General features: G+C 46.0%; 1 protein-coding gene across 1 annotated transcript in view; it reads left to right on the top strand.

Moving 5' to 3' along the window:
* magi1b (membrane associated guanylate kinase, WW and PDZ domain containing 1b) overlaps nt 1-11,509 on the top strand; it is a 216,373-nt gene extending 204,864 nt beyond the window's left edge. The window contains 8 exon segments of the mRNA XM_046342648.1: nt 754-946; nt 1,910-2,215; nt 4,071-4,274; nt 7,296-7,389; nt 7,494-7,534; nt 7,537-7,586; nt 8,203-8,346; nt 9,708-11,509. Of these exon segments, the coding sequence (XP_046198604.1) occupies nt 754-946; nt 1,910-2,215; nt 4,071-4,274; nt 7,296-7,389; nt 7,494-7,534; nt 7,537-7,586; nt 8,203-8,346; nt 9,708-9,896 (1,221 nt within the window). The 3' untranslated portion in view covers nt 9,897-11,509.
* The last annotated feature ends 624 nt before the right edge of the window (nt 11,510-12,133 follow it).

Here is a 12,133-nt window from a genome sequence, read left to right as displayed (position 1 = left end):
TCCCCGACACTTTATTCCCCTTTTAAAGAGGCCAAGTTGTTTGTTCTTGTGAGCTGGTCTGTACAGCTTTTGAAGAAGGAAAATAATGACACACAAGAGATTTAGACCAGGCTGTGCAGCCAAGCGGCGAATTAGGAGAGGAGACGTACTAGCCAGCTTTCTAGCTGGACCCGGGGTGTTAGTGCTGCCAGAAAGTGTTGTACTAAAATGATCTTACCTAAGAGGTAGAATATTCTTCAACAAACTTTAATATCTCATGCTGATGTTCTGTCACGGCGTGCTGTTGATTGATCAACAACCTCTTATGTCCTCTCCTTTTCTTTCATTTTCTCCCCTCCTCCCACCACCTCTTTTCCTCTCCTACCCTCTCCTCCCCCTCTCCTCCCCCTCTCCTACCCTCTCCTCCCCCTCTCCTACCCTCTCCTCCCCCTCTCCTCCCCCTCTCCTCTCCTCCCCCTCTCCTACCCCTCTCCTACCCCTCCCCCTCTCCTCCCCCTCCCCCTCTCCTACCCCTCTCCTCTCCTCCCCCTCTTCTACCCTCTCCTCTCCTCCCCTCTTCTACCCTCTCCTCTCCTCCCCCTCTCCTCCCCCTCTCCTACCCTCTCCTACCCTCTCCTCCCCTCTACTCCCCTCTCCTACCCTCTCCTCTCCTCCCCCTCTCCTACCCTCTCCTCTCCTCCCCCTATCCTACCCTCTCCTCCCCCTCTCCTACCCTCTCCTCCTCTCATCTCCCTCTCCTCCCCCTCTCCCCAGATCTACATAGGGCACATAGTGAAGTACGGGGCAGCGGATGAGGACGGGCGCCTGCGTTCGGGGGATGAGCTCATCTGTGTGGACGGCACGGCGGTGGTGGGGAAGTCTCACCAGCTGGTGGTACAGCTGATGCAGCAGGCCGCCAAGCAGGGCCACGTCAACCTCACCGTGCGACGGAAGACCGGCTACGGTGGTAAGGGAACACAGCAGCTAGTTAAACATGGACACTACATTTCACTTAGATACTCTTATCCAGAGTGAACGCATTCAAATAACAGCTACATGATATGAGCATCAGAAGTGATTTGTGTGACCTTGTCTTTCAACAGCAAGAGATGGAGAGAAATCTGTGGTAGCAGTGTTGGCTTTAATCAGACACTGTAATTTGATAGGTTGTCTGCCAGTCATTTTACCGGTAATTCTGTCTTCTCTGTACATTGCTTAATGATCATGGTAGAATCTTATGTAGAACAGAATTCGATAATCTGTCTCAGAATGTTCCTAGTTCAAATATAACACAAACAGCAGATTAGCAGCAGTCTGTGCAGTAGTACAATCAACAGCAGTCTATGCAGAAACATCAGAGCAATCCACTGCTCCAGGCTCCATGTTTTTTTTCCATCAGAGCAGTGAAGGGCCTGAGGACAGGGCTGCTATTTGAAGGGTCGCTCCTCTGCTCTTCAAAAGTCCATGGGTGTGTGGGGAAACATTTAACAGAGGCCCTCAACGCGCCCAGCCTGGCTCTACCCTTCAGCAGGATAAATACAGTTCCTTAAACGTGATGAAGAGGGTCCCTTCCCCCGCTCCCGCCACGCGCCAGCCTGCCTGTCAGCCACTGATGAGAGCGTCCAGACCGAGGGCATGATGGTTGTCAGAGGGATGAAGCCTCAATGCCAGGAAACCTTCCGTTGTGATGCAATCCATATCTTTAGATGTTTTTGGGAGGAATAGATGAAAGTGTGGCTATTAGAGCAGCATGCTCCCTGTAGACCTGCTTCCTGCTACCAGTGTGATCATTACGCCAGGCTGAGTGGGTAGAGAGGAGGGTAGAGAGGAGCACCGGTGTCAATGTTGATTAGCAAAATATTTTATTTAGTGTTTATTTTAGTGTTATGAGCTGTGTTGCTGTAAAGTACCTGTGTCAATTCCTCCTCAGGGTCTAAAGGGGAGGGCGAGGTGCCCCCGTCCCCAGCCTCGTCCCACCACAGCAGCACACAGGCCCCCTCCCTGACAGAGGAGAAGCGGACCCCCCAGGGCAGCCAGAACTCCCTCAACACGGTCAGCTCCGGCAGTGGCTCCACCAGTGGCATCGGCAGCGGGGGGGGTGGTGGGGGCTCGGGTAGCACCGTGGTCAACACTGCCCTGCAGCCCTACGATGTGGAGATCCGCCGCGGGGAGAACGAGGGCTTCGGATTTGTGATTGTCTCTTCTGTGTCCCGACCCGAGTCTGGCACCACCTTTGGTAACACCCGTCTTCTCTAACTTTCTGTACTTAAATATAGGTACAGTAGCACATATGCATGTACTGTACACACACACACACACACACACACACACACACACACACACACACACACACACACACACACACACACACACACACACACACACACACACACACACACACACACACGGTTCCTCTCAATATACAGTAGAACATATCTTTTTTGTAACTAATCACTCTTTGACTACTGGGTACTGTCCCTCTACTTCTATGCAAATGAGTTTGTTAATAGCCCATATTTCTGGTGAATAGCTTTCATCCTCATTCTTCCATCTTCTAGCGAGTGGTGTTCCTCTTCTATTTTCTTTCATTTTGTCAAGCAGAGACACTGAAACTCAAAGAACTGGAATATTTATACTATCTTTCATAATTGATCACAAGTAAGAGCATGTTGCATAATATCCTGTATAATTCAGATGCTCTTACTTAAATGGCTCCGATGAGCTGACTGCAGCAGTTCGAATGATTAGTTAATAAGGGGAAGAGTGTTGTGATATTGTAAGTGGGATCATTTGTAGATGGGATAGACCCTCTCCCACTGTCCTCCCGCTCTGCTTGTCCCTCAGCATGCCCCGTTGTCTGCTCTGGTGTCTTTCGCTGTGGTGTGTATTCTGCCTGTAACTGCGACAGAGATCTCGCTGCCACGCTCCGGACCTACCTGACCAGTCCTCAGGGTGTCTCTCTGGGTTGGGTGTGCTGAAACACTGCTTAACGTAACTCTCGCTGGGCGTCGAACGATCAGGCAAAGCACATCTTTATGTACTGAAGTGGAAGGCGTTGGCAAGTTTGTACCATTTTGTTTATCTTCCAGGCTTCATATCAAAGAGGAGCACATTGGTTATTGATCAATAGTGTAGAGACATTACATTTGATCTGCATGGATCCCAATTACTCTGACACCGATATATCTATCCATCCTCTCTTAGCTCGTTAAACAAACAGATCATTCTGCGTTGAAACCAACAAAGCTTCTAGTTTGTTCAGAACTCAATGAGTTGAGCTCCACAGATTTGTTCTTGACTGGAGTTACTGACAGCAGAGGGAGGAAACAGACTTGATTTAGTCTTTGTAGTTCCATGAATGAAGAAGAGGAAGAGAGATGGAGATGGAGATATGTGTTATATTTCTCTGTAATGATTGAGAGGCATTCTCTAGTAGGGTAGAAGCCTTTGTGCCGCTGAGGATTGTGGGTAGGAGAAGACCCGAGGGCCCTTGGCAGAGAAGTTGTCTGTGTTGTCTGTACGTTTGTAATCTAGGCTGCAGCTGCAGGTGTCTGTCTCAGAGCTGAAGGTTGACATAGTTTCCTCATTATTAGGTTTCAGCTGTACAAGGGATGTCAGGAGAGATTCACTAATGCAAATAGAAGACCGTGTCCTTTGGAGCAGCACTAGTACATACTGAGATGGTCAGTGACAACTTGAGTATTTAGTATGGAGTCCTAATTCATTTGAATGCAGTACATATAGACTATGTAAAGGCATTTTTCATTCAACATTCCCTCTCACTTGACCAATGCTTTCCACTTCTCACGGGCAGATTCAGGCACAGTCTGTTGGCACTTGGCCTCGTGGCTTTGGTGAATTAACCCTTAACCTTCTGTCTTCCTTTCTCTCTCTTCTCCTCTTCTTCCTCTGTCCCTATTTCTTCTTATTCTCTCTCTCTCTCTCTCTCTCTCTCTCTCTCTCTCTCTCTCTCTCTCTCTCTCTCTCTCTCTCTCTCTCTCTCTCTCTCTCTCTCTCTCTCTTTTCAAACAATACCCCCACCACCAACAATGTCACATCACACACACTATGAATCACACAAACGCAAAAAGCTGGAAATGCATGTGTGGCCATGCCCCACAAAATAGGTCGTATTATTGAGGGGAGCCCTGCGGACCGCTGTGGGAAGCTGAAGGTGGGAGACCGTATCCTGGCTGTCAACGGCTGCTCCATCACCAACAAGTCCCACTCGGACATCGTCAACCTGATCAAGGAGGCTGGGAACACGGTCACGCTAAGGATCATTCCTGGAGACGGTGAGACAGAACCCTGTTTCTGGAGGGCCTGTATGTTTTCTTTTCAACCCTAATCTAGAACAACTAGTTGTACTAATTAGCTGGTTGGTTATAATTGGGGTTGGGGTGACAATCTACAGGAGGGTTATAGTAGCTCTCCAGGAACAGGGTTGGGCAGATCTAGACCTAAGACTGTAGATTTCAGCAGCTGGGATCAACCTGCGTCATAGGAATATTTGTGCACTGCATCAGTTATGTCAACTTTTATTGTATTGGAATGTACAGTATTGTAACGCCGTTCTTCATTTGTAGAATGAGAGTCGGACCGAAATGCAGCATGGTGGTTACTCATGTCTTTAATGAAGAAAAACAAAAGCGATACATGAAATAACTATTAGAAACAAAAACAACAAACGGAACGTGAAACCTAAATACAGCCTATCTGGTGAACACTACACTGAGACAGGAACAATCACCCACGAAATACAAAGCGAAACCAGGCTACCTAAATACGGTTCCCAATCAGAGACAACGAGAATCACCTGACTGATTGAGAACCGCCTCAGGCAGCCAAGCCTATACAACACCACTAATCAGCCGCGATCCCAAATACTACAAACCCCAATACGAAAATACAATAACATAAACCCATGTCACACCCTGGCCTGACCAAATAATATAACGAAAACACAAAATACAATGACCAAGGCGTGACAAGTATACACCTTTTGCTAGAAGAAAACCTATCTCAGTACATCACCGTCACAGCGTTTTTACATTTCCAGTGTTCTAGTTAGTCTGATCACCCCCGCGATGTTGACGGAGCTGCTTCTCTTGGATGGGAGGGAACTTTCTAGTGCAGCCGTGCATTTCACATTCTCCTCAAACATTCTAGAGTAATTCAGCTGTCAGAGGCTGTAACGGTGTGTGTGTTTGCGTCTTTCTTGGGGCTAAGAGCTCTTGTTACACTGCACTGACAGATCACCCTGGCATACTGTTTGATTAAGTGAGAGATGCAGGGAGAACGCCAGTGTAAACACTAGTCTTTGTCAACCTGCATGTTGGCGAAATTGTCCATGTTGCTGCTGTTTGGACTGTTTTTACGGTTGAAAGCCTTTTTCTGAAGAGACATGATTATACTGAGCCACAATTGTTTTGAGAAAGTGAGAAAGGCTGGGGAGGGGGTGGGGAGGGAGGAAGGAAGGGAAAGCACAATGGAGAGAGGAAAGTGGGAGAGAAGGAGTACGGGATGAGAGATGCAGAGATTGAGGGAGGAAAAGAGAGGGAGGGCATGTGTGAGGATGGAACCTCGGCTGCAAGCAGTTGACACCAGGGGTTGGAACCAAAATGATTTATCAATCGTTTCGTTCTGAACCGAACCACATATTTTGTTGTTCTGACCAGAAAAATAAAGTTCTGAACCAGTTCAACCTCAAAAAAGTACTGGTTTACATCGTTCCTTTTTTATCCTGTGATATCAACAGTTTACACTGAGCTCATTAAATTACTTTACCAATCAGTGTGGATAGATCAGGTAAGCTAGTTGTTTACATGAGTAATGGACAGACAAGTGTAGCCTATGGCACAAGATGTGACTGAAATTGTACGGGCGGGGAGAGAGCGAGAGAGGGTTGAGGAGCAGGAATCAATCGCTGGGCATCTTGTTATGACATGCATTATCTGAATTAGATCCACAGAATTATACCTAGGAGCGGCTTCCATGAAGGAACTTCGAGAATCCTTTGAGCTAGCTAACTAACAAGCTTGAGCTAGTAAGTGAACACGCTTGTGTGTGCAGAGCAGCATCAGAATTAAAAACACGTTTTACCTTTTTTGTAGTTAATAAATCCAATGTTAAACTTGATAACTAGGTCTCCCCAGCAACGTGACTACCCAGCTGGCTGGAATTAAACCCACTTGGCCCGACCTCAGCTCGGCCTCCACCTTGATTGGCTGGTCGGCCCAATGTCTCCTGGGTCGTGGGCAGAATGGAGAGTTAAGCCAATGGGATCCAAGAGGACTAGTGTGGGAGTGATGGATATATGAAACTGGAGTTGAGCGCAGCCGGTGGGGCTGGGATTAGTTTAGGGGTAGTTATTAGAAACAAATGAGGGGGGGTGTTTGGAATGAGGAGAAGGTGGTGCGGTTATTATGTGTTTATTTAAGGGTTACGGTCAAGAATGCGTCATTGATTACACAAATGATGCCATATGATGTGATTAGATGAAAGCCATGAGTATAGCACCTCCTCTGGTCCAGGCTTCCGTATATCCCTGTTTGAATAAATTCTATATAGAAAATGTAATGGCCCTGCAACTCTATAGCTATCGGTGTTCCGGCATCAGCCAACCGTCAGCCGTTGAGGAAATGCTTCCTTTGAAATGAATGAAAGCGGTTTCACTGCCCGTGTTGCGCTCGGGTTGCGTCACTTCCAATGTCAGCGTCCATATGCTTAAGAATCTGTGAGATTCAATTCTTGATGGCTGTCGCGGTCGTTCGCTCCATCTCGTGAATAGAAATAATGAGAAATAAAGTTCATTTTGGTTGCATATGACCTCGACTATACACAACTGGTTATTTCACTAAGATTTATGAAGTCAAGAAGCTACTACTGCTAGCTAGCTAGCTACATTAAATAGCTAGGTTCACAATGTAAACAAAAGCGACTTGTGTAATTAGAGGATCATTAGGTAAAACGACTAGCAGCAATTTAATGAGTACTTGTGAAAAACTGGACCAAAGCTATCGGACTTACGCATAATGAATGAATATGGTACTGTACAGTAGGGGAAAATAGAATGAAGTTGTTCTCAAAACTACACGCCCTGTGTAGCAGGTAGAACGTCCCATTTACACAACGCTGATGGCAAAGCAACGCAATGCTTATTGTGGAGCTGAAGTGTTAGAATGGCTTATGAAGGGTAGTGCAGATCCTCTTGGTAAATTTTTCTCCCTTTATATTTTGCATGGTTCAGTCTTCGGGCCCCTGACTCTCCTGCTCTATTTCTCTCTCCTTCTCTCGCTCCCTCTCTCTCTCATCAGAGTCCTCTAATGCATCACTGTTGACCAACGCTGAGAAGATCGCCACTATAACAACTACTCACACAGCCCAACAACAGGCTACACCTGAGCCCAGGTGAGAGGGATTCTGTGATACATGTTAAGCAATTAGGTCCTACATACATGTATGTCTATTAGCAAAGATTTTTAACCAATATTTTGTCATCTTTCTCACTCCAGAAACAACACCAAACCAAAACAGGAGTCCTCTTTTGAGTTCAAATCCCCCAGGCCCCTCCTCCCCCTGCCCCAACAACACAACCTCCAGCCCAGGTAAGGATCTGTCCAGCGTTGCCAAGGCCCGCCTGTCTCCAACTGGCAAGCCTGCAGGCCGAATTTGTATTATTATTATTTTTAATTCGACATACGACTGTAAAAACACCAGGAAATCATGATTTTAACCTTCTTGCGGTCAATTTGCAGTCTACAAATTATTCGTAGTTTATGTTCCAGCCCCCCGACCATCCCCTCAAGTACAAAATCGGCCTGTGGCTGAATCTAGTTGACGATCCCTGCCCTACAGCAACGTGTTCCCTCTAAGTGTTTGTCACGCTAGGGAGATGCTTTATTCTGATATCATATTGATTAGTTCCTGAACAGAGCAGGGAGGGTGTTGAGTCTGTGTCCTTGGCAGTGCCCTTGTAGTGTCTGTGGCTCTGTGTGCCCTCTCTGCCTGCCTCAAACCACCCCATAGTCCAATCCATCTATTATTCATTTCACCCACCACCACTCTCGAACTCCGATCAAGTAGGTGTGACTTTCCTTAAGGTGGCATTCGTCCCCACACTGAAATACGAGCCATCCGCAGACAGACGCACACTGGCAAGTCTAGCCACCGCTGAATCACCAGTCTGACATTGCTGTGTGTATGTGTGTGTTTTTTCCTCAGGATGCTGGCTTCTACTCGGTGGACCTGGAGAGAGAGAACAAAGGTTTTGGGTTCAGCCTGAGAGGAGGTCATGAGTACAACATGGACCTGTATGTGCTGAGATTAGCCGAGGATGGAGCAGCTGTACGCAATGGCAAGATGAAGGTATGTATGACCCCATAGAACTCTAAAGTTGATGCATCATATTTATTCCACTCATATAGTTTACCATTCCCCTGAGTCCTACATGATTCATTGATTTCCTTTATTATTTGTGAGTATGTGATGTATGTAAATAACATTGAATGTTAGCAAGGGCATCTGTCAGGGAGGTGTGTGTGTCACTGTTCTGAGCAGGGCTTGTTAGATGAGGTATGAATAGGCCCAGGTTCTGTGAGGCGGAGAGAGGTGTCAGTAGGAGACCCATTTCTGTACGAGTGGAATTCCCCCGACGGAGAGAACACTGACAGATAACTTGAGGCTCAGAGGGAAGAAAGGAGAATTAGAACAGCATTCTCCCTCCTTCTGTCTCTGCCTGCATGAGACAAACCTACAGTTCTTTGACACAATTTATTTTCCTTTTGTACCATTGTGGATTTATAGAAAGTATGCCTTCACAGCAGTCAGAGTAGTTGTTCTTTACGTTTTAACTATACTCTAACCTTTCTCCCTCTTGCACTTCTTATGTTCCCCACTGTCGCCTTTTTTCCTACGTTTTGTTCCCTCCTGCCTTTTTTCCTACGTTTTGTTCCCTCCTGCCTTTTTTCCTACGTTTTGTTCCCTCCTGCCTTTTTTCCTACGTTTTGTTCCCTCTTGCCTTTTTTCCTACGTTTTGTTCCCTCCTGCCTTTTTTCCTACGTTTTGTTCCCTCCTGCCTTTTTTCCTACGTTTTGTTCCCTCCTGCCTTTTTTCCTACGTTTTGTTCCCTCCTGCCTTTTTTCCTACGTTTTGTTCCCTCCTGCCTTTTTTTCCTACGTTTTGTACCCCCTCTTGCCTTTTTTCCTACGTTTTGTTCCCTCCTGCCTTTTTTCCTACGTTTTGTTCCCTCCTGCCTTTTTTCCTACGTTTTGTTCCCTCCTGCCTTTTTTCCTACGTTTTGTTCCCTCCTGCCTTTTTTCCTACGTTTTGTTCCCTCTTGCCTTTTTCCTACGTTTTGTTCCCTCGTTTTTGCCTTTTCTCCTACGTTTTGTTCCCTCCCTCCTGCCTGCCTTTTTTCCTACGTTTTGTTCCCTCCCTTTTTGCCGTTTTTTTCCTACGTTTTGTTCCCTCCTGCCTTTTTTCCTACGTTTTGTTCCCTCCTGCCTTTTTTCCTACGTTTTGTTCCCTCCTGCCTTTTTTCCTACGTTTTGTTCCCTCCTGCCTTTTTTTCTCCCCTGTTCACCACCTCTGCCCTTCTCTCCTCCTCCCCTTGTCCCTTTCCTCCCCTGTTCACCCCCTCTGCCCTTAACACTCTGTCCCCATCTTTGTCTCACCCCACTACCTTCCACTCTTCTCCTCTCCCTCCTCCGTCTCCCTCTCTCCTTCAGGTGGGAGATGAGATCTTGGAGATAAACGGTGAGAGCACCAAGGGCATGAAGCATGCCCGCGCCATCGAACTGATTAAAAACGGCGGTCGCCGCGCCCGCCTAGTCCTCAAACGGGGCGACGGCTCGGTGCCTGAATATGGTGGGTCAATCTACGAAAACATTCCCTTTTCCCCCGTCTTCACCCCCTGAGCGCACACACACACTCCCCGTGGGGGAGGGGCGGGTTATGTATACGAGAGGACGCCTGTCTCCTCTCCTGTCCTGCTATGTCCTGTGCTGTGCTCTGGGCCTTCCACTGACTTCCACTGTCCACTGGGTGTGTCTGGTTTTGCTCCCTTCGGGTCTGGGTCAACCGCTGTCACCTTTTAACCTTCTGCTGTGTGTCACTGAGCGGGGCTCGGCTTGGGGAGCAGGGCTTTCTGGGACGCCCCAAGGATGATAGTGGTATATGTAACCCCTTGGGGAAAAGAGGGTCCCATGGAAAGAAAGAAAAACAATGAAAGAACTTTGAGGAGAGAAAAAAAATCTAAAAAGTTGAGTGTTTCTAAATGTGGATATACAGTATGTTTATTGAGTCCTCGCTGAAGTATATTTTTAGTGTAAAAAAAAGAAAAAGAACTTGATCTATTGCATCCCGTGTTAAACTGGGAAATGCTCTCTGGTTGGATTGCATCTCCAAGCTTTAATATGGCGTAATGAACATATTTATGGTATTTATTGAAGGTGAATGTAAGCTACTGAGTTTAGGACTTCAGTCGAGACTGTCTTGAAATGAGAGCATTCTAATACTTTCTACCATTTCATCGGGAAATTCACATTACTTTGTTTGACATATTCACAAATCCATGGATTTATTCTCACCTACTGTGTAACTATCATTGGAAAACTGTGATTCTGGAGACTCCGCTCATTCCTGACAATTCAACTCAATTCACCTCCACCTCTACAGACATTTTTGTAACTAAAAAAATGAACATTTTTACAAGTATTTTTGTTCATGTACAGAGCCATGAATCAACCCACATATTAATCTTGAAAGTATATTGCTGTATGAAGTTGTCGAAGTTTAAATCCAAAAGTTTATTTTATTTTTGTCAATTTTCCATAATATTTATGGTATATTTCATTTTAATTGTATTGCTCTGTTAATTGATAGTCACAATTCATCTTATAGCATTTTTGATTTGGGAAAATGTTGTCCTTTTATTCATGTATTTTGTTGCTCTGAGAATATGCTGTCTTTCCTGCACCAATAAGACATCTCTGTGAGGTTGTATATTATACTTATTTTTTTGTACTTTTAGTTTCCACTCTTTGTCACTTATTTTCTGTTGGCAATGTAAACGGCTTCATACTGTGTCGTGTGTGTGCATCTCGCTGTCACTATGGGGTTGGTGTCACGTGTGTGTGTGTGTGTGTGTGTGTGTGTGTGTGTGTGTGTGTGTGTGTGTGTGTGTGTGTGTGTGTGTGTGTGTGTGTGTGTGTGTGTGTGTGTGTGTGTGTGTGTGTGTGTGTGTGTGTGTGTGTGTGTGTGTGTGTGTGTGTGCATCTCGCTGTCACTATGGAGTTGGTGTCGTGTGTATGTGTGTGCTCGGTTCCAGAACTTTTCACTCAAGGATGGGGTTATTTCCTGGACTGTCTCTTTCTCTGAATGATTAAATGTTCAAATAAACACCTTTTCCATTGAAAAATAAACCGACAATAATTCTTATTTCTTCTGCCTAATGTTTTAGTAATCTAAACCCTTTGCCTCTTTCTCTTTTTCTCTCTACCTTTCCTTTTGTTTCGCTGGGCTCTTCCTTCCTTCAGAGATGGTTGCTCCCCATCTCACCGCATGTATGAGATCCTCTAATGACAAGCTGGGAGATCCTAGTTCCTACCAAAATCAGACCATGGTTTGTAGCTGTCCTCTCCATCTCTCTCCTCCGGTCTCGCTCGCTCTCTCTCTCTCTCTCGCTGTGTGCTGTGGCCTCAACTCACCCGTACCGTGCCTCTGCTCTCCATGCATAAGAATCCATTCACCCAGAATGCATTGCCAATACCGCCGCCGCTGTTGTCATGCTGACCAGTAGGAATGGATTCATACATCCCACCTTTCTCATTCAACCTCTAGGCATGGCGTGTTCACTGCTGACGTGGCGTCTCCAACGTATCCGTTTGATTCATGTCACATTGGTTTGGTGATAGTGGTTGTTGGATATTGGTAAAGTTTTTGTCTTTTCTAGACATTTACTCAACCAATCAATCCCTCCTCTACTGCCTTTTCTCTCTTCTCTTCAAGCTATTTACTATTTAGTTGTCTAGTTAGTATCTGTGGTTAGTCCGTTAATGACCGTAGCATTGGAGATAAAACTAGATCCAAGTAGAGTTACTAAGACTTTTAGAAGCTGTCTTGTGACACTTTGATTACCATCCATGTGGTTTAT

The sequence above is a fragment of the Oncorhynchus gorbuscha genome, linkage group LG03 (assembly GCF_021184085.1).
Source record: "Oncorhynchus gorbuscha isolate QuinsamMale2020 ecotype Even-year linkage group LG03, OgorEven_v1.0, whole genome shotgun sequence".
Lineage (NCBI taxonomy): Eukaryota > Metazoa > Chordata > Actinopteri > Salmoniformes > Salmonidae > Oncorhynchus > Oncorhynchus gorbuscha.
This window is presented reverse-complemented; position numbering and strand designations above follow the sequence as displayed.